This window comes from Oreochromis aureus, linkage group 17, assembly GCF_013358895.1.
Source record: "Oreochromis aureus strain Israel breed Guangdong linkage group 17, ZZ_aureus, whole genome shotgun sequence".
In the NCBI taxonomy this organism is placed as follows: domain Eukaryota; kingdom Metazoa; phylum Chordata; class Actinopteri; order Cichliformes; family Cichlidae; genus Oreochromis; species Oreochromis aureus.
Genome location: NC_052958.1, coordinates 12,487,517 through 12,510,187, shown reverse-complemented (window position 1 = coordinate 12,510,187; position 22,671 = coordinate 12,487,517). Strand labels below are relative to the sequence as shown.

At 41.3% G+C, this 22,671-nt stretch overlaps 1 protein-coding gene across 2 annotated transcripts; it reads left to right on the top strand.

The window, feature by feature from the left end:
- The first annotated feature begins 237 nt into the window (after positions 1-237).
- Positions 238-17,868, top strand: mettl25 (methyltransferase like 25). Of its 2 annotated transcripts, XR_005608950.1 has the most exons (13): positions 238-530; positions 1,134-1,313; positions 1,461-1,567; positions 1,692-2,276; positions 2,596-2,743; positions 5,914-6,008; positions 8,042-8,071; positions 8,624-8,697; positions 11,331-11,424; positions 12,377-12,451; positions 12,881-12,952; positions 13,598-13,742; positions 16,379-16,505. XR_005608950.1 is itself a non-coding variant. In XM_031726594.2 (12 exons), the coding sequence occupies exons 1-12, from the start codon at positions 314-316 to the stop codon at positions 16,484-16,486; spliced, it is 1,785 nt and encodes a 594-aa protein (XP_031582454.2). In that variant the 5' UTR covers positions 238-313; the 3' UTR covers positions 16,487-17,868. The 2 variants fall into 2 exon arrangements, 1 of the variants encoding a protein (XP_031582454.2); XM_031726594.2 differs by lacking the exon at positions 13,598-13,742 and having other exon boundaries at positions 16,379-17,868.
- Positions 17,869-22,671: the final 4,803 nt, after the last annotated feature.

The window sequence follows — 22,671 nt, the reverse complement described above, 5'->3', positions numbered from 1 at the left end:
ATATGAGTTTTATTAAATTCTTCTTATCGGTCTTCGAAGTACTGTATTTTGATTTTTGATGAAGTGTAAACGCCCTGTTACACCCCTGTAAACTAGCCTTGTATGTTATGGGCAGAAATCTGTGCCATCAGAAACTGAATTTGAATAAGTTAAATTTGATTTAAAGCTTATATTATTGAAAAATAAAAATAAAAAGCAGATCAGTAAATTCATCGAACCGTTTTATTCTACTGCTAATGTCTAGGCGTACACCAGAAGTGGGACGTTTGCGTGCTTGCCCAGCTCCTCTTCGTAGAGCCTTTTATTAATTACCATGAAACCCTCCTCATGCAGCCTCACTGAAATTCAGCAACAGATAGATGAAGTCATTCGGTTTCTATCTATAACTCTTAATATTGCTAATGCCCACACCGTGGAGTTTTACACTCACGACGTGTGGAAACGGTTCGTGGCCGTATCACCGGAGGACGTTCTGTCAGCTGTAGGTTCCGGTAACGACCAGCAGAGGGAGCCACAGCACAGGCGGAGTGGTAAGCTAGTTCAGCCCAAACAAGAGAGCGAAGGGCTTTTATTTTATATTATTTTATTTTATTGTTTAATATGGAAGCTTGTTTCCTGAAAAAAATGGCTGAGAGATTCAGACCTAATTTCTTAAAAATTTTGAGATAACAACCCAAAGTTTGACTTATGGATGACAAAAAACAAAATAAACTTTTCTGAGTTTTGGAAATATTCTTCAATGTTTAGGAACAAGTAATAAGCTATTACTGATAATATATATATATATATATATATATATATGTGTGTGTGTATTTAAATTGTTGATTTCACTTAGACTTGAAGTTGTTAGTTACTTTTGAAAGAAGGTAATTATCAGCCCAAATGTGTATGGATCATAGCATCTGGAAAGGGACTGCAGACGTTCTGGACCAAAATCTATTTTAGTAACAACTTATAAAAGTTTTGATCCCCAGTATTTACAATTTTATATAAATTACCAAGGCATAAAAGCAAAACTATTAGCTTTTATACCTTATTCCTTATATGACTACATGGACAGAAACTGTAAATTTTAAAGTATATTCTGTGTGGACTTTATGTTACATATATACCATATCTGTCTCCCTAAACAGAGCAGCCCAGCACCACATTTGGGTTTTGCAATGATACAAAGCGACTGATTGACACCCAGGAACTTGTGCAGGCAGCTAAAGAGCACTCTCTCCCCGGCCTTGGACTCTGCATGAGCCGGGAGAAGCTACTGCAGGGCCTCAGGGACACCAGGTCCGAGTCTGGTACTCCAGAGGAGACAGGTAGGGAAGATTGTTTCCCACTGAGAACAGGAAGCAATCCGGGATTGTCCTGTTCAAATCACAATCATAATTTTTGAACCTATGCGATGTAAATTTTAGGGAAACTGTGACATTTTTTTCCACTGACTCTTTTTTTTTTTAATATAGTGGCTGCTTTTGAGCCAGATGAGTTTATGACTTCTAAGAAATCCCATGAAGTCCAGTCCATGTCTGAGGTGGTGGCCTGCCTGGCTCAGCACTGTGGGGTTAATCAGGTAGGGCAACATTTTCATAGGTACAGGCAATATCCTAAAAGTATATAAAAAAATATGTAAAAACCACTAAACAGCTCTTAACATGTACTGTTTTTGTTTTTTTGTTTTTTAACGTGACATGCAGGTGATAGATGTAGGCTCAGGGAAGGGCTACTTGAGCTCCTTCCTCTCTCTTCAGTATGCCCTTCGGGTGTATGGCATTGACTCCTCTAGCACCAACACCCACGGTGCTCAGGAGAGGAACAGGAAGCTAAAGAAGTTCTCGAAAGCATACCAGAAACACACCAAAGCAGCAAGGACGCAAGCAGAGGCCACACATTCGCCTCAGGAGGAGTTAATAGAAAAAAAAACTGGGCTGAATGGAGACGAAGATGTTTTATCTGGTAATGGGCCAAGAATTCGGTCACAAGAGGAGGAGAGGGTGTTAACAAGCTCATCAGACATCAACCCCGCAGTGCAAGGACATTCAGAGCAAAACCCAGTAACAGATGAGCTCTTCCTGAGTGCTTTATCCGTGGATGTAATACAGCCTGCTTCCCCCAGAGTTCCCCCAAGTCAACTCAGTGCTGAGGAAAGAGAGAGGAGGAAGAGAGAGAACCTAGAGAGGAAAGCTCAGAGCAGGGCCGACAGCACCGGAGCTGTGTTTTCACCTCTCACATCTTACGTTACTGCAGAAACAGAGCTCCGAGACCTCATCAATGAGCTGGAGGTGAGCAAACCCAAAGCCAAAAGTAAATGTTTAATAATATATGTAAAAAAAAAAGGAAAAAAAAAAAGCTTCATATATATTCAGCCAGCTGTAGAGCATAGTAGCAAAGCTTGATTCCCATAGCAACTCCTAGAATTACAAGTGTGTCACAGCAGCTGGAGTTTGCATTACTGGAGTGAGTCTGGGGTGTGACTGCGGTGCCAAATCTGCAGCGCGTCATCATCAATAAATTTTACCATCGATCTCTACTACTCCCCCTCCTTGCTTCCACCTCCTTTTCTGTTCTCTCCCATCTCTGTGTGATTTCTCCAAACCCCAGGATGCAGTTATGGTTGGCCTGCACACTTGTGGCGACTTGGCTCCCAGCACGCTGAGGATGTTTGTGGCTAAACCGGAGCTAGCCGCAGTCTGCAGTGTGGGCTGCTGCTATCACCTGCTGTCTGAGGAGTTTGACCCTGCCGGACAGGGTAAACAAACACACACACACACACACACACACACAATTAGAGGTGTAAATCGCTTCCAGGAGTCGGGAGGTGTGTTTCTATCTGTCTCTGTTTGAGTTGAAAAACTGTAACTGTACACACGAACACACACACACACAGTCTGTGGTTTCTCATGTGCTGTTTATGTCTATTTCTCTCCCTCCTTATTTTCACTGACACTTCTCCCATAGTCCAATCTCAGACACCTGCACCTCATCAATCTGCTCTTATCATAAATGTAATATTATATTCCCACAAAGAGTCACATAAACACTTAAACCGAGCCTCCACAACATTAAAACCACCTGCCAGATATTGTGTTGGTTCCGCTTGTGAGCACTGACCTGTAGACACAGATCGGTGATGTTCTGCGGTGTCTGTCACCAGGGCTTTGGCAGCTGAGTCTTTGGGCCCTGTGGGCTGTGGGCTGGAGCCTGCTCAGATCGAGCCTTGAATCTTCCAAGTCCCAGTCAGTGCCATGGTGCTGGATTCAGTCCTATAAGGTTCAGTGTGAACCACTATAGTCAGAGAAGGACTATCCTCCGTATTTTTCCCATGTAGACATCTTTAGGGTTTACAGAGAATGGTCAGAGCAATAGAAATTATCCAATGAGCAGCAGCTGGCTGGGCAAAACTGATTTGTCAGGGGAGAATGGCCAGGCTATTTTGGGCTGATAGAAAAATAACTAAAATAGCCACTCGTAAAAACCAAAGTATGCAGAAGAGCATCTCTAAACATACAACAAGTCAAACCTTGAGGCAGATGGGCTACAGCAGCAGAAGACCACATCAGGTGGCAATCTTGTCACATAAGAACAGGAAACTGAGGCTACAGTTCATACGGTTTAATGGAAATTAGACAATAGAAGGGCAGAAAAATATTCCCTGGTGATCCAAAACATACTCACATGGTGGGAAGGGCAGCAGCAAAACCACCTGTAGAGAATAGCGCAGGCATCAGTGATAACAGATATGACACTGATTAAACCTGACGTAGGCTAGAGAGAGGGAGCTAGGGTGGAGGAGAGTTGCACGACAGCTTGCAGCTTTGCAGCAACTGTAGGTAGACTCAGTCAGGTTGAATGGTGTGCTTTATATGAGATTTGCAGATTGGATCCAAGAGTCCTCCATATCATGTCTGAGCTAGCTATTTATTTATTTTTCCATGGCTGGGACATGCCCAACCACACTGCAATGTTGTGGCTGATTAGTGCATATTCCTACTTTTTAGTAAACAAGTCCAATATTCCACTGAGAATTCTGAGACTTGGCCTAGTTACCCTTCTGGAGATTGAGTTAAGCTCTGACGCCTACTGTTACAGTCATTAGACTGGATTTATGGATTTAAAATGGCTGTTGAAGGCTGCTGAAAATGAGAATATTTGACCCTTATATTTAAAAACAGAATCTATTGGAAGGAATTGATTCTGCAGCCAGCGTGAAGTAATTTGTGTTTACGGTGTCGTAGTTAGCCCCGAGTTTCACACCGAGGAGGCTGTTTATCATTGTCTGCTGCTGCCCTAACTTGACGGCAACGCAGGTGCCAGAATGCAGACTGATATCATCCCTGTTTCATATATTCCTCCACTCCAAAGTTTATGAGGTATGAAATTGTCTACATGTGTCCTCGTGCTTTGTCTGTAGCCTCTGCACGTCTGCAGGAAAAGAGGCCTCGCTGCAGTCGATGCAGTACCACGTCATCTCTTGTTAACAGCGCGACCCTTGACACTCGAGAGCGGAAAATGCTATCATGACAGCTGATTGAAAACACTCCTTTCCACACTTGTTTCTCGATCATTTAAGGAAGGGAACAAAGGCCTTCGCTCACACACGCACACAGTTTCACTCCCCTGTTGGCCTTACAGTGCAGTCTGGGCTGCAGGCCAGCGCCTGTGGTGGCCTGCCTCAGCCCAAAAAAGGATCCAAAGGCCTGAGAGCTTTCTCGTTAGAGAAGGACGTTATACATTTATGTGATCAACTCATTTAGAATTCAAGGAATTCCTGAAGTGCAGCATCCACATCTAGTACTGTAAACTTTCTATATACTCACAACAGCAAAAACGATTCCAAGACGAGTACAGATTTTGAGTGTACATGTCCGGTCGCACAGTAGAATATCAGAAATATTTATCTGACTTTCAGTGAATTTACATGGCCACTTCAGAAAGAACTCTGTGACCAACACAAGCAAAGCTACTATAAACAGCTCTGTGCACATACTGTACTGAAATCCACCCTTCAGATGTCACAAAGCCTCGTCCACTTCAGTTGCTTCTAAGGGCCTGTGTTGGCGGCCATGTGCCGGGCAGACGTGAAGCTAACCTGACTGCTAATATGCCCCCGTGTCCAGAGCAGTTTGTGAGAGCCTGACCATCCACAGCTGCACATGTTATTAGTGCTTCCTTTGACTGTACTCCCACTGGATTCGCTGTGCCTTGGCCTCAGTCTTCCAACCTTTTTAAAGGGACATGAAAAGGATGGCATGCTGTCAGCACTCGCCACCCTCCCACTGGGAATCAGGGTTTTTGAGTACTAAGAACTCCTGCGGTTAGAAAAATGGGGCTCACATTGCTATTTTTCCACACAATAATTAGAGGTTAGCCGTACTGACTATTTAGGGGGTAACATATGAATTTGCTTGCATTAAAAGAGAAGTTTGAAGTTCGTTTGGGTGATTTCCTGCTGAGAGTTAGATTAGCTTAGCACAAAATGATTAGAAATTAGGAGGCTAATGCTCTTGAGTCCTCAAAGGTAACGAAACACATCTATCAGCATCTATAAAGCTAAATAATTAACACTAGGTGAAATTTGCTAAACAGTACAAAACCTCAGGATCGAATCAATGTTATTTTTAGGCTAGGCTAGGCTTGCTTTCCCCAAGGTTTATCTTTTGTGCTAAGCTAAGCTAAATTCCTGGTGGCTGCGTCTTCGGATTTAATTTAACGGTAACTAATAGGTCATTTGAATCCACTCCTCTGGGATGTTCTAAGGCAATCACTGCAAAAAAAACAACAAAAAAAAAGTTCGGTACTTTTGCTATCTTGATGTTTCTCTTGCAAATATTTGAAATAGATGAAAACAGCATGAAAAATCCCACTGGTCAACTAAACTGATTAATCAGTTGACTCATATTCCTGTGTGTCCTCTCACAGAGTGTTTACAGAGTGTGTGTGGTTTCCCTCTGAGTCAGTACCTCCGTGACCAATCCTGCTTTTGTGGCAGAAATGCCAGGATGTCAGCATGTTTGGTAAGTTTCTCATGTGTTTTTTTTTTTTCTTTTTTCATGGCTGCATGCAAAAAGCCCCCCAAACAAACAAAAAAACTATTAGCTGACGGTAAAACTTTACACTGATGAACTCAAGAGTCTGACCATCAATGGATGAATCACATACTGTTCACGTTCTCATAACCTTGGTGCATACTGAGGTCTGGTGGATACAGTCGACTGTATTTGTACAGTCTCTTCCAGTGTATATAATTTTGCTTCTGTACCCAACCACAGTGGATTTGAAATGAAGCAGTGAAGCTGTGATTGAAGTGCAGACCTGCAGCTTTATTACAAGCGGTTTAAAAAACGTTGCATGGCAAATTACACCCATTTGTTATAAAGCCTTTCCATTTTCACAGGCTCAGAAGAAACTAACCCCCCCACCACCACACGCACATTCACTTGAACAGCATGCTCAGATGCATTGAGGTCACTTGTCTGAATTGGATATTTAGGAACATTACATTTGTTCGCCTTACAAATCTCTGGGGCTGCTTGCGCAGCATCATCCATCGTGGCCCTATTTTTATGCTGCAGATCTGAGCACCTTGGCCGGGAGTCCATTGATTAGCCACTTATTAATCGTCACACAGTTGCTTAAAGACAGGCTCCCCAAGGATTATAGATAGAAGCCAGAAATCTTCTCGTATTAAGGTCATGTCTCTGTCCTCTGTGACCAGTCCAGATATCTGTTCGTAGAGAAAACATCATCAGTTTGCACCAGTTGCCCAGATCCTGCATCCACCAACGCATCACTGCGGTTTTGACAGACACTTTGGTATTTTTTGTGTCAGTGGTTTCCCACTAGTATGAGGCAAGTCCGGGTGTGCCCTGGTCCAGGTGTGCTTTGGTATTTTTGTACAACCATTGCATTGTTATTGCAAAAATATAACTGTTCTATGTGCAGTATAAGGGTTCGTTTCAGAATCAGAAGCCAAACAACTCTTCTGAAAGAAACTTGGCCTACGTTAAAAGAGCACTGGATTCATACCAAAGGCTGACAAGTTAACAGAGGCAAAGTATTATTGAGTGGTGACAACTTTGCAAGAAATTACAAATGGCACGGGCTGTCAAAGAGTGTTATTCTGAAAAGAAAAAGGGAGAACACTTTGGGTGACAAAGATTGTTTTGCATAGATACTCCGTAGTTGTGTCTTGCTCGCAAAGAGTTTGAAAACGAATACTTTGGACCATCAGCCCTTTCATTCTGGCCCAAGGTAAAAGTTTTTTTCTTCACCAAGGCAATACCAAGAATTCTTCAATCATCAAGAAATTTCTTGCCTTCCTTGGGTAAATGTCTCTGTTATCCACGTTGCTGAACTTTCCGGTGCATCCCTTCTTTCCAAGAACCTGCAAAATTGAACTGGCAACCCAAGAGTTTCCACTATCTTTCCAGTAGATCTCTTTTGTTTTTCACCATAACGATGGCATTCTTCATGTGCGCTGACACATCTTTCCATGTCTGTAATATTGAGAGTTCCCATGAGCAGCTACCAAATTCAACTTCAATATGTGGCGTTTTACAGAAGCAAAAATGCAAAAATTGTACCACTGTTCAAATACTTATGTACCTAATATACTAGACCAGGGGTGGGGGAACTCCAGGCCTAAAGGGCCGGTGTCCTGCAGGTTTTAGATGTGTCCTTGATCCAAGACAGCTGATTTATATGGCTAAATGACCTCCTCAACCTGTCTCGAAGTTCTCCAGAGGCCTGGTAATGAACCAATCATTTGATTCAGGTGTGTTGACCCAGGGTGACATATAAAACCTGCAGGACACCGGCCCTTGAAGCCTGGAGTTCCCCACCCCTATATTAGACAAGTCTTGTAGAGTCCATCTGCTGTTCTGGCAGCACACAAAGGACCAAGACTATATTAGACAAGGGTGATCATAATGTTTTGGCTCATTAGTATAAGCAGAGCATCAGAAATGTTTTTTTTTCTTTGCTCTTACAGCTCACTTTTTTTCAAGGAAAGTCTTTGTCTTAACACTTTCCCATTTGTCTCAAACAGGCACTGGAAAGAGTTGCACTTGGCCAAGGGGTAAGTAAGGCGTGCATACTAACTGTAATCAATATCATAGACAAATAGCCATCATTGCAAAAGAATGGAAGCTCTTTCTGTAAACTGTCATTACGCTCATCAAAACAAATACATCAAATGATTTCAAATCACAAGTACGGGCTTTCACAATCACCCAGCACCGTATTATCTTCATTGCTGATCTCCGGCATGCATTCAAACAATCAGCCCATTAATTCTGCTATTGTTTTAAGTCTGTGATTGACTACAGTGTATTTATTTGAAATGCAGAGCTTGGAGGCTCCAGGCCAAAGCTGATACATGACACCCGCTGCCATTAATATGGAATGTTTATAAATATTAATGCAATCATGGAAAGATTGATTACTGACTGGAACAGAGCTCTGAATCCAAAAACAGGCTTGATTGCTTGCTAGTGTTGCACTAAGTTTGCAAAGTGTCAGAAATATTCGTCGGCCATTTGTACACGTTTGGTGAAGGAAAAAAAGAAGTTTTTCACTATAAAAGCTGAGTTATGTTAATTCAAATAAACAGCTTTGTCCTTCCCTGCAGATTCAGATGGAATCTCTGTTCTACCGAGCAGTCCTTCATGTTATTCTGAGGGACCACTACAGCTCCTATAAAAGGTAATCTACAGGAATTCACATCTGGACCAGCGGATTTCTAGTGGAGTATGAGAAATGAGGGCAAATGCATGTAATTTTTTAAGACCTTTTTTTTCCTTCCCCCGTCAGTGTGTACAGTATCAACTGTGTTTGGTTAGAATGAGTTAGAACAGAACAGGTGTCAAGCTTTGATAGCAGTCCAAAGGTTTTGTTTTATTTGTTGTGAACCAGAAATGAAAGGTTTCTCTCTCTGGCTTGTTTAGGTTACAAATGACCCAAGACTTGCCAGCAAAAGCCATATGTACTCGATTCCTGGCCAGATTTGGGTGTATTGTTGTATCAGGCCTAATGAATAATAGACTTGAGGGTTCAAATAAGCTCGAAGTTTACATATAGATCAGTTAGTGGACGGAAAATGAACTGACAGGAATCTAAGTCTTTTGTTTCCAAGCAGGTAACCTATGGGAATGCTAGCGGCTAGAGCACAGCTACAAATGTTTTGTTCTGAAAATGTTCAAAGATCATTACCCTTCAGTGTTATAGTGATGTTTTCAGTACAGGAAACATTATATAAAGATTTGATTAAACCAGTTTCCTGATCTTGCAGGTATTATTTGCCAAAAAATAGGAACATTCCCTACTATATGCAGCGTGACCCCACGTAGGACAATGCTGCTTTAATCTAAATGCTAACGTAAGCTATGTTATATGTTCATACTGTCTGCGCTAACACATAACACAGCTGGAAACATTCCTCGGAGATTTTGGCCCATGTTGACACGATGGTGTCACACAGTTGCTCCAAATTTGTCAGGAGGCAATTTTAGTAGAGTTTATGAACTCAAAGTTGTATTCGAAAAACAGTTTAAGATGATTTGAACTTCATGATATGGCATATTATCCTGCTGTAAGCAGCCATCAGAAAGCAGGTATACTGTGGACACGGTCAGCAACAATACGCAGCTAGGCTTAGGTATTTAAATGATGCTTAGTTGGCAATAAGAGACCCAAAGAGTGCCAAGAACGTATCCCCCACACCATTACACCAATGCCAGACTGAACTGCTGACACGAAGGAGGATGGATCCATGCTTTCATGTTGTTTACACTAAATTCTGACCTCACCGTTCAAATATCACTGCAGCAATTGAGACTCATCAGACCAGTCAATGTTTTCCCAGTAGCTCATGTGCTGCAAAGTTTGATGTGTTGGTATGCTCGTCTGCATACCTTGGTAGTAATTAGTGGCTAGCTGGGTTATTGTTACCCAAAAGCAGCCTGGCCATTCTGTTCTGAGGTCTGGCATCAACTACATCTTCACCCAGGGAACTGCTGCTCACTGGATATTTTTTCTTTTTTCAGACCATTCTCTGTAAACCCTAGAGATGGTTGTGTGGGAAAATCCCAGCTCAGAGGAGGTCATCACCACGCTGTGTTCAAAGTCCCTAAAATCACCTTTCTTCCCATTATGATGCTCGGTTTAAACTTCAACCTAAAGTCCTTGAATAATTACCTTGTTTGATTGATTAGATATTTGCGTTAAAGAGCATTTGAACGGGTGTACTTAATAAATTGTCCAAGAGTAAATACTGTTTACCATGCTTATCATCTTAATATACAGAGTTAGCATTGTAGTTACTATTAGCACTAAACACAACAGTAGTTGGTCAAAAATGGCAATTAAAGTGATGATGGGACTCTAATGCTAATGCAATCAAAGTCATTCCAATTCATACTGATGGGAAGGTGAATGTACCAAATTTCACAGCAGCCCATTAAATAGTCTAAAAAAGCCAGTAAAATCATTAAAATTTGTCCTCTGAGAATCATGGTTGTTTCTATAAAACTTCAGCTGCTTTTAGTTATTTCTCTTTGGACCAAAGTGGTGGCGAGACTAACGGGTGGACATACATGCCATAACTGACTTACTTAGATCCACAAAACTACTAGGAATAAAAAGGTGAGCCGTTGCCTGGAGAGAATTTAAATAAAGGTACCAAAATATGGGCACATATATGAGAAGGCAGCGTCATAACGCACACAGAAACATGTTTAGACTGGCAGTGGTTCTTGATTATGCATTTTAAGTTTAACTCCACATCACCTTTTTTCTTTGTGAATTTTCTGGTGTTTGTTGTGGATTCTTGTTATTTTAATGAACATTTGTACATTTCCTACATTACTAGAAAAACTGTAAAAAGTAGAAATCCTTAACATCATCTGGTAGCAATTAAGGCAGAATATGCAGGCATCCTTCAGGCTTCAGTTTATCCTTAATTCACCTTGCTATCCAAAGAGTAGCTGCTGCTTTACACCCCAGCCCATTCTCACTCCCTTCCCCATACTGTAAGGCCTTTCAGCCAGTGTGGTGCACATCTTTAGTGACTGATTATATCTGCCCGACGAAACCAAACAATAGAAGGAAATGCTGCAGACCTCAGTTTACCCTTATATTATTATATTATTATTATTATATTATTATCACTCCAGACACCATCAAAGAGAACCTGCCTCCTGACCTTTGACCTTCATCAGATCAGCATTGAATACCCATTAGTTTTCCCCAAACTCCACCTATTCATCATCGTTTAAACCTTTCGAAACATTTGCTGAGTTGTGAATGCGTCACTGAGCAGAAACATGTTTGTTCCACAGTGAAAAGCGAGTTGGGAATGTTTACTCCAAGGCAAAGTCATTTGTGGACTACGTTCGGCGAGCTCTGCGCAGACTGGAACTGGATGAATCAAAGGTCGGGAGAAGAATATTACACTCATCTTTACACCTTCCACAAACACACAAGAAAAGAAATAAACACACTGTCCTTCTGCATTTTCAGCTCCAGATTTAGGTTAGAGCTAGACTCAGTAAGCGGACCATTTCCAATCCATATTTTTATTCACCTCAAACAGAGGAGCTTTGCATAATTCACAATTCAAAATTATTTGTTTTATAATGACCCTTGTTGTAGTCCCTGAGTTCATTCTCAACTGTTTAAGCTCCTCTCTCTTTAAGGCCACCCTCCCTTTGATCCAGCTGTTCTTCTGATTGGCTAGCATGGGGCCAGTCCCAACCAGCCAATCAGCAGGTGGATGGGCCCAGATGTCTTGACATCTTACAGAGCCATAAATACAAAAAAAGACTGTCTGACAGTGGAACAATACTTCTGCACCTACTGCACTGTGACCTAATGTGCAGCTCCCTAGGAATCTAACTACACGTCACACTCAGTGCGGCCTCCACAGATATAAATGCTAGCAACAGCATTAGCCACTTGTGAAGCCGACATCATAGGCTGCGAGTAGATGAGGCCTGAGCTTTTGCCTCTCAGGGATTACTTTCACATATGCTGACCTCATTATTTGAAAATTTGAGCAACAATCATTCTAACAGCATGTATGTGACAGGATATAACTAAAACCCTAACAGGTTGATTTAGGTTAACAATAGATGGTGTAGTATAGTATAATATAGGATCTTTCAGGGCACCAGGCTGTTGAGAAGTCTGTCATCTGGTTGCTCTGGGTAACAGTGGGCGATGGCGCACTTCTGTCTGTCCCATGTTTCTCACAGCTCTTTAAAAGCATATGCTATTTTCTTTCACTTGTCCCATTTCACATCTCCCTCACAGCTTGCTTCCAACTTCTTTTTTTGTCATTCTCCTCTATTTTACTTGCATACATAACACGTCACTCTCTCTTTAGCTCTCTGACAGCGACATCCAGGATTACCACAACACATACAGAGTGCGAATGGATGAGATGCATGCTTTTAACATGGTAAGTCTTCCATACATCTTGGTTCTCTCCCTGCCGAGCATCCTAGTATTTAATTCCCACCTTCGACTCCAACAACATGTTTAAACCCTTTTTTGTGTAAAAACCTTTTCAATCCTGTAAAAAAAAAAAAAAAAAAAAAAAAATTACAGACCATTAAGTGAGGTCATTGTATTCTACGGGGAAATAATGAGAGTGATTACTCTGAACGAGAAGAAAACCAGCCACTTTTTTCCCTCTTCTTTTCTGAGGCCACTAATTGTGATGTCAGCCAGCATACCAGTTTTCTTTCATGACACAAACCAGTAAAATAGGTTTTGGGGAATTGCGGAACTACTTGGAAGACACAACTTTTGCACATGTATCAAATGGAGTAAAAAAAAAAAAAAGATATACACATGTGCTTTCTCTCATGTCGGCCTCTTTCTACAGCTGAAGGTGACCCTTGCTCCCTGTATTGAAGGTCTGATTCTCCTCGATCGCCTCTGCTATCTGAAAGAACAGGTAAAAAAGAAAACTTTGGTTTCATCAAAATGTCAAATCCTGCTTAAATGAATTCAGCTCCGATGGTGCTTTAGAACATTCACGGTACAGCTTTGGAGGCTTTTTCCAATTTTCTGTCTGGGCTCATCTTTATGATTCGCTTGTTCAGCTTGTTGATTGGGATATGAAATATACTTCCCAGATGATGAAAGTGAACACACAGAAATGTCAGCTGAAATCTGGAAACCTCTCTTTGTTACTGACAGTAACATAGGTGTCGGCTAAATTGAAGCCAGCCTGCAATTTATCGTCTCGTGCTCCGGCAGCCAAACACAACACGCTAATCTTTGGTCTGAGTCATAACGATGAGATGCGTATGATCGGAAAACTTTGAAGTTCTGATTATGCGAGATTATATGTCAGATGAACCTCCTTAAATGAGAAGGGGGGGACGTAATCAAGCTATGTAACATCAAGTGCACTGGTCAGCGTTTGGGAGATCTCCCTTGAGGTCAAGCAGAGGAAGAGGGGAAAATAGGAGATGATGGATGGATGTTAATGTGATCCATGCGGTGATAAGTGTGCAGAAGCACGTTCAGTCTTAAACAATCATGTAAGCACACAAAGATCAGGTGTTGAATTGATGTGTTTTCACTGAATTTGCAGGTCCTGGTGGTAGAACAGTGATGCACATATTTCAGTAAGGAGAGATCATCTGGAAGAAGAGAATGAGATTTATTACAAAAAATATGAATATGCAAATTTAGACTCAAATGAGAGGCGACATCATGGAGCAGATTCCCAGATTAAGGTAGGAGATTGGTTGGACCCACAGGAGTCACAGACACTGCTTGTGGAGCAGAGTAAGCAGATGGCTGCTGAGCACTTTTGGATGAGATGCCCTGGAAAACTTGGATGATGTAGAGATGGGGAGGAGGAGGGTTGCACGACGGACGGCCTGAAAGGGAGACTTTACAGATCACTTTACAGAGGGAATTTAAAGGACTGAACAGGGGCCTGAATAGAGGCTGACTGACCCAGAGAGTGTGGGCAGATAGATTATTTTTGGATAAAAGCAGAAACGGCAACATTTTCATAGAGGTGAGTTTGACAGCGTGGAAAATCGAAATCACACTGGGGCGGCGCAGCCGAGTGTGAAGCGGCTGGGTTTAGAATTAGCACCTCCAAGTCTGAGGCCATGGTTCTCAGCCGGAAAAGGGTGAACTGCCCACCCTTTGTTGTGGTGGATTGTTGTCCCAAGTGCAGGAGTTTTAAGTATCTCAGGGGTCTTGTGAGGGAAGAGTGTAGCAGGACATTGACAGATGAATTGGTGTGGCACCGGCAGTCAAGTTTCAAGTTTTATTGTCATGTGCAGATAAACAGTGTAGCCACATTTACCCATAATAAAACTCTTTGGCTCGTGCTCCTCAGCTTTACATGAGCACATAGAAAGTGTGCAGTTATATTAAGAAGAAAATAACAGAAAATAGCAGTAATAATAATGATAAAAGAGAAAAAAGAGAGGAAAAAAGTATTAAATATTTAGTGAATTTAAGACAAGTTGGTATTTACAGTTTGTGCAAAACTTGTGCATGAGCATTTAAGTGGCATTTGCTGAAGTGACAGTGTTTAGAGTCATGTAATTGTAGTGAGTGTGTAATGGTGTGTATAGAATGTCAGCAGTTCAAAAGTCTGATGGCTTGTGGGTAGAAACTGTCCTGAATCGCCTGCCGGATGGCAGGAGTGTGAAAAGTCTGTGGCTGGGGTCATGCAGAAGCTGTACCGGTCTGTTGTGGTGAAGACGGAGCTGAACATAAAAGAGAAGCTGTTGATTTCCTGGTGACAGTGACAAAAAGGATGAGATAATGGGTACAAGTGGTGGAAATCAGCTTGTTCGCAAGGGTGGAGGGTCTCTCCCTTAGTAATGGGGTGAGGTTTTCAGTCATTTAGAACAACTTGAAGCAGAACCAGTTAAGGTGGTACAGGCATCCGACCAAGATGTGTCGGTGTTCTGGGCACGTCCTATTGGGAAGACCCAAGAAATCCTGTGTGGACGTGGCCAGGCAGAGGGAGGTCTGGTTGTCTCTTCTTAGACTGCCATCCTAAAACACAGACTCACATAAGCAGCAGAAAATAGCTGGATCGGTCAATGGAAAAAACTGAGAGAGAGAAAAAGAGAGAAGCACAAAGATATTGGCCCATATCACTAAGAAGAATGGAGACAGAACATGAAAGAAGACATCTTTCTGTATTGAACTCACATCAAAAACTTCGATCAGCACAGTGTGTTCTGTGTATTCTGTGTTTCAGTGTAGCCCTGCTGTCCACAATTCTTAATCTGATCCCAGTCACATCAAAATGTGGGTGGAGATCAACAGTTTTAGAAACAAAGTCAAAGGATTGCACTTTTCAGCCAACAACAGCAGCAACAAAGCTCTTGCTTGTGATGGTTTAATGGATGACAGTGTTAATCAGCTGCTCAGTCCCCTGTTTTGCCTAGGGGCTGGTCAGAATTTGAATTTGTCCGTCACTGGTTTGTGACTAAACCTAGCACCACCCACCAGGCCTTCCTGTAAAATCCCCCAGCCACAGGTTTTTAATCCAGATAAAAACTCTAAAGAGTGTTCACGGGTAAAAGTTCATTGTAAAAATACTATTTTAGGGGCGGAATTCCCAAATGCCTCACAGCAAGAGGGTCCAAGATCTGAATCCACTGTCTGGCCGGGGGCTTTCTGTGTGCAGTTTGGATGTTCTCCCTTTGTTTTCATGTATTGGTGTGACTGTGAGTGTGAATGGTTGTCCTTGTTAGCCCTGCAGCAAACTGGCCCTAAATGGAAGCGAATGGTTGGATGGATGACATGATCACTTGATGGTGTATGAATCATATCAGAGTTTCAGAAAAGATAGGTGGGAGTAAGCGACACAGTATGCTTGTTTTATTGGTGTAAATGCTCCCCCTCTGTAGATATGCACTTCTGTCCATAATAGCACAGTCTTATAACTTACAACAGATATTTCTGAAGACCCCTTGGCTATGAGTTACAAACACCTGCTTTAAGATTTTTAAATGGACTGAGTACAAACATGGTTGTGGGGTGACTGCCTGAGAAATTTCTGAACACACCCTAGTCGGCACTAGATGATGACAGAGAGAGAGAGATTTCCAGCGCGCATACAGCCTCTGGGTTGGCTATAGTTCTACAGCTAAACAGCTTAGCTGCCAAGGAAGACAAACTTGTTTTGCACATAAACATGAGCCCACCTGAGTGAACACTTGCACAGATATTTCTTCTCTGGGGATTCAATAGAGAATTCTTTATAGAGGAAACATCCTTCAGCTGTAATAAAGCCCAAACTGGGAGCAGAATCAAGATTTTTATATCAGCTCTGTTGTGTGTTATTTTTTTTATGGGTGTTTTTTTTTTTTTTTTTTTTCTTGTATACTAGGAGGACGTGTCATTCTCTGCACTGGTGCAACTGTTTGACCCCCTGTTGTCTCCCAGATGCTATGCTGTCATCGGACTCAAGAATGATGGAAAAAGAACTACAAGCTGAGGAACTCGAACATATGCACATAATACAATGATTCAAGGGTCATGTTTATACATGAACGAAGCAGCAATCACGCTTTGAAAGTGATTGTATTATGTATGCATTCCCAACTGTTTGTTTTAACTGCAACATTTCATCTAGATTGAATCTTTTTTTAATGTTATCTCTATTTGTGGAACACATGGTGTTACTTTTAAATGAAAAACTATCTGAAATATTTCTACTTCTCTGGTCTTGGCCTTGGGTTCTTCTCAGAGATCGAACCCATGCTCGAAACACCTGGAAAAACTGCCTTTTCTCTTTGATAGCATACTATGTATTGCATCCTTTTAACATGTTTTTAAAGACTGTTTAGGGGGTTTGAAGCACTATGGGGTTTAGAGTAACCAGGGTCCCCTCAGCAGGTCTGGAAACTCCATTTCTAGAACCCCAAACCAGAGGAAGTAGAGGAAAAGACAGGGCATGTGGTGCCCTTGTCTCCAATCTTAATATTTACTTTTTTTTTAAATTTACCTCTGCCTCTGTCTTGGCTGTTTAATAAATAATATTCTTTGTACATGTTTGAAAATTAACGTATGTGGGGTTTTTTTGTTTTTTTTTAGCACATATCTCTTCTTCTGACCTTTCTCTGTAAAACCCATAAGATGGTTGTGTGTGCAAATTCCAGTAGATCAGCAGTTTCTGAAATATTGTGACCAGCAATCATACCACATTCAAAATCACTTAAATCACATTTCTTTCTCATTCTGATGCTCAGTTTGAACTTCCGGTCATAAAGACCATGTTTAATTTTTTTTAGTTGCTACAGTGTGATTGGCTGATTAGATATTTGCATTAACAAGCAGTTGAACAGGGAGTGTATAGTTAATATGGTTATTATAGAAATAAAACATTAAATTAATGAGAAACTGTTTAGCTGCCAGGTTAATGGATGACAGCTTCTTACTATATGAATAAAATATTTAACTGGTTAAAATGTTAAACCTCTGTCAAGTGCAAAACTTGACCATAAATATTGTCAAAATAACCGCTTTTGTAGTGTTAGTTTATCTAACAAGGCTGCAGTTGAATAAATAAAACATAAAAGTGTTTGGAAACAATATTGTCTTCCTAAATAATGAGAATTAGTTCTGTCAAGTTGTATTCCGCTTTGCGCAAAATCCCACCACTGAGCCAGTAATGAGTATGTCAGCTGTGTGTGTGAACATTTTCATTAAAGCTAGGTAGTAAATTATGGAGACTGAACAAACGTAGCCTGAAAGTAAGGAAATAGGCCATAGAACACTTTCCCACTGTGCAGCACTGGTGCAAAGCATTTCTTCTGTTTTCTCCCACTGCATCTACTATTTGTCACTGTAGCCACAGCAGCCTGCACATCTGTTGGCAATTCATAGGTCTGTCAACGTTGCCGTGGTGAAGCTGTGTCCTCGAGTGTTATTTTTATCTCTGTAAAGACACATGGCGAGGCTCTCTCTGCTGTGTCTGGACCGTGTTTGGATCCGGCACCGTGCTTCACACTGACAGCCTGCTGTAGTGGCCAAACTGGACTGACACGAATACAAGCAATTCAAGATGTGTACAAAGCTTGTTTAGGATATAAATATTGCCGGGTTTTGTTGCGGCATGTGAGTCACGTCCTCTTGACCTTTCCCATCCTTGACTTCTAGCACGCATGTTTACGCAAATTCAATCTCTTTTTCATGTGCCCACAAGGAAGAGGAGGAAAATGGCACGATGAAAGGCCTGCATCCGACACAGACACGTGAAAGAAACCAGTTGAAAGCTATAGTCGGCGCAGTGTAGGTAAACTGCAATTTCCTGACTTTGCAGTTGACAGATGACAGGGAAAGTAATGTTTTAGGGTGCGATGACGGCTTCAGACAGAAATCGTCTCCAAGGAAAATCATTCAAAGCATTCCCACCTCAGAGTTCTCACTGTAAGGTAGGAATGAGAGGAAGCAGTGAGGAAGCGAGGGGAGTGTGTCAACACATTTGCTTTCAGCTGTGATCACTGTTTCTCACGGTGGTGTTTGGATACAATACAAGCTCCTGCCACCCTCCCTGATTTAAACTAAAGAAAAAATCTCAAGGGCCCACTAACGTAATAAGCACTACTCTGTCCAGTAATATCTCTATTACACAGCAGGTCTGTGTGAATGAATGTAGACTGGAAGAATGCTCTTTCATCCGAGAGGGAAAACAAAGTCTTAGTCAATGAATCCAAAATAATTAAAGGATACAATGTCGAAGGGAAGTGGCAAACTTTATCAGAGATAGCATGACTACTTCAAGTAGTCACTTCTAAAATACCAGATTGCGAATTAAGATTAGGTCTCTTCTGTTATTTTAATATGTTCCATCTAAAGAATTGGTTGTTGTGGTGTTCTCTTTTACCTAAACAGAAACAGGGGACTTTTCAGAGATTGCGTGCCAGTCACAAACCACCTTGTCGCTGCTTATGACGGCAGGCTTGTGGAAATAAAGAGATTCAGCTGGACGTTGCGCTGGAAACACGCGGCTTGTTTTTTATTGTTATCACCTCCAGTCTCTTCAGATACATTCTCTGAAGACACACGTGGACCGAAACGCATTCACCTGTCAGAGATTTATCTGTGGAAGTGTAAACAGGGATGTCAAACTATGTAAATGTTTGAGTCTCCGCTCCAAATAGCGTCGCCGTGAAGAACCACTTAAGAGAGAATGGACAAATGATGTTTTCAGTGTGAAACACAGTCATCACATCCTTTGAAAAACAGTTCTTGTCGTTCTGATTCATATTTTCCATTCATCTTGCCCGCTCCCTTGGAATGGTATCCAGATTAATAGCAAATTAGACTGATTTAAAACATCTGCTAAGTCATGAAAAAATAGAGAAAAAAAAGAAACGCTGTTACGTGTGGTCAGCAGAAAGTCCAAAGTCAGTGTTACACAATGGTTTGGCTTATATATATTATTAAAGGGCAGTAATGATGCATTCATTTACAGTGACATCCACTTCATTAGGTTCACCAGTTCAACTGATTGTTGCAAGCAAATAAATAATCAGACAATCACATGGTAGTAACTCAGTGCATTAAATGTAACTATCAAAACAACCTGCTGGAGGTCAAACTGCTGATCTACTGGGATTTTCCCACACAATCATCTCTGGAGTCGCCGAAGAATACTCAAAAAAAGAGAAATATCCAGTGAAAAGCAGTTCTCTGGGTGGACATATCTTGTTGATGTCAGAGGTGAGAGGAAAATGGCCAGACTAACTCTAATAATTACTCGTTACAACCAAGGTATGCAGAAGAACCTCTCCGAACTCACAGCACATCAAACCTTGCAGCAGATGGGCCACAGGAGCAGAAGACCACACCAGATACGAGGCCTGTCAGCTAAGAACCTGAAAGTGAGGCAGAAGTTTAACAAAAACATTGTCTGGTCTGCTTTGACATTTGGCTGGTAAGGTCCAAATATGGCGTAAACAACATGAAAATTGTGGATCATGTCGCAAAGCTCAAACCAGCACAAACTGATATACTGAACATAGCAGTGCACTAAAACAGTCACCAGATCTTAATCTAATAGAGCACTTTTGGGATGTTGTGCACCAGAAGATTCACATTACGGGTGTGAAACTGATAAATCTGGAGCAACTGCATAATCTTATTGTGTCAAAGTGACCAAAATCTCTGAGGAATGTGTCCAGCACCCTGTTGAACCTGTGCCATAAAGAATAAAGGTACTTTTGGGCTGGATCCCATTAAGACAAAAGGGGGTCCAGCCCATTGAGGTAGTATCCAACAAAGTGGCTGGTGAGTGTATATACGCTCAAGTACACAGAGTGGCTATGAGCACAGAAGCTCAATCTATGTGCTGTTCAATGCTGTTCAATAAAATACTCTAAGATACTTATACTGTACTACACATGAGTGTTTTCATTCTCCTCACATTAGGGCAACTTTTTTATCTAATAGAGGTTTTATTTTTTTTTACAAAAAGAACACAATCCAGTGACATTTTTAACCACTATTCAAGCCAACTTCAGTCAACCATTATCTTGATTTAAAAGTAAATGTCAAATAACAAAACCTCATTAACTTATCCACTTTAATTTACTGCCCAAGCCAAAACAATAATCGTGCTCACACTTATTCAAGACAAAATGATATTTCTGATCTTCCTGAATTAGGATATGAAGGCTTTTGCGGATGTTCCACAAACCAGGGTGGGTTTGATCTGAGGTTCTGATTTTTGGTTGCCAAGCTTCAATGTTGATATTAATACCACGAGTGTGCTATTTCTGTGAGGCCTGGTCCTTCCAGTTGTGATTATCTTTTTCCTGTGTGATGTTAATCTGCTTCAGGGGAAGAACCAGTGGTTCCGGAGTGAATAGCATGTGGAAATAACCATTACTTGCTCTGTAGGGCTAAAAGGGATGAGGAAGTGGACATAGTTGTGGCATTTAATAATTGCCCTGTTGTCAGTTTTGCATTTTACTTTGCTTAGATTTGCTTTGTGAACTGCTAAAGAACATATTTATTTAACCTGTGCACTTGTATAATGATGCTATTAGGAGTAGTGAGCACACAGTAGTGAGAGTCAGCTCCTCTTTTTGAAGGAATTATCTGTAGTTGCTGATAAACCCATGGAAATATAAGGTTACTGCTTGTACACAAGAAATAGTTTAATGCACACCCCAGTGTAAAACTGTAGCTTTGAATACAATAAATAATTCACAACATGTGACCTTTGGAGATGGTGGCAGGTTAGGTTTGTTGGTTTAGGACAGAGCTATGCTGTCTTTATGCTAATCAACAACAAGCATAATGCTCATTGTGAAGAACCATACAAAAACAAGTTTGGATGCATATCATATTCAGTATGCGAGCATTAGTTTTTTCCATGAGCAAAACAAAATCTGGTTTTAATGATCAAACACATAAGTTTTAAATTATAAGCTTTAAAAATGATTGCCACTTCCCCCCAAAACAGAAAGCAAACAGGAAATGAAAGAAGGAAAAATACATTAATCAATTATGGCAAATGCCCTGAATGCTCAAAAGACTCCTCATCCTCCATTTACTGAGGCCTCGAGTGACCTTTCAGGCCATTTGAAACCAAAATAGGATGTTTTTATTTAGGATTCTTGGCTGTTTACACCAAAAGAGCACGGAATATGTTCGTTACGAGCCAACACGGTAAGAGGGTTGCAGGTAATCAGTCTGAGGGAGTAAACACTTATTCCTTTCAATGTGTTTGTTTTGCCCTGGAGCTGTTTATTCTTTCCCCTGGAATATTTTTTCCTGATTTTTTCCGTTACTAATCCCTTAATTACTTGTGCGGGCTTCTCCCATACAGAGCATCACCCTGTCCCCGTGGGGCAGACAGAGGGCACAGTGTTCATCTTTGTGTTTGCCTGCTAGTATGTGTTTGTTTGAGTATAGCTTGTGACAATGTTCATTCACAAGACTCCTTATCTATCATCTATCATAACTAACATAAAAAAGGGATATATTTTGAGCTTGTCTCATTCATAAACTGTTAAATAGATCAAATCTCTTCCAACAGCCCAACACCAACTCTCATTTGTTACCTCTTGACACTGATGAATACTGTAGAAGAGGAAAAACATCAACATAAGTCTCAGGTCTCCTAAATAATCCAGCAGACAAGTTCCAGGAGGTGGAGGTCAAGTCCTGCTCAGAATTAGGGTCACTGGTACAAATGTCTCTCTTACTTCCACCCTTAATGTTTTGTCACTGTCTCAGCCATTGTCAGCCAGTGCCCGTATGTTCTATACATTCTCCTCCAGCCATCTGTTTTTCTTTCTCCGCTGCTCTGCCCTGGATTTATCGTCTTGGATCCCCGACTGTGGGACAGGCGTTTGTCCAGCTGGTAGTCAGCGGGGCCAAAAGCGTTTCCAAACTATTATGCATGCTCACCATAGGGTGAGGTACAGTAGTTAATCAATCACACCTACTCTCTCAGTAAAGCTTCTCCATAGAGACAGTGGGGGGTTGGTGTGGCAAATTAATCAATATTTTCAATTTGGAGTAAGAAAGAAGCTAATGTGACGCCTGCAGTGGGAGGGGCTTCCCCATCTCAGTTTCCCAGAGTTAAATTTGAATAGAATTTCAAAGAAAAAGGGCCTGAGGCTTCCACCAGTTTGCAGTCATTAGGCAACATATGCCTGATGAGAA

Coding starts and splice junctions, on each gene's coding strand:
- mettl25 (XM_031726594.2), top strand. CDS start 314: ATGAAACCCTCCTCATGCAGCCTCACTGAAATTCAGCAACAGATAGAT. Junction 1,568..1,691: donor AGCACTGTGGGGTTAATCAG/GTAGGGCAACAT, acceptor CGTGACATGCAG/GTGATAGATGTAGGCTCAGG. Junction 12,953..16,378: donor TCTGCTATCTGAAAGAACAG/GTAAAAAAGAAA, acceptor CTTGTATACTAG/GAGGACGTGTCATTCTCTGC.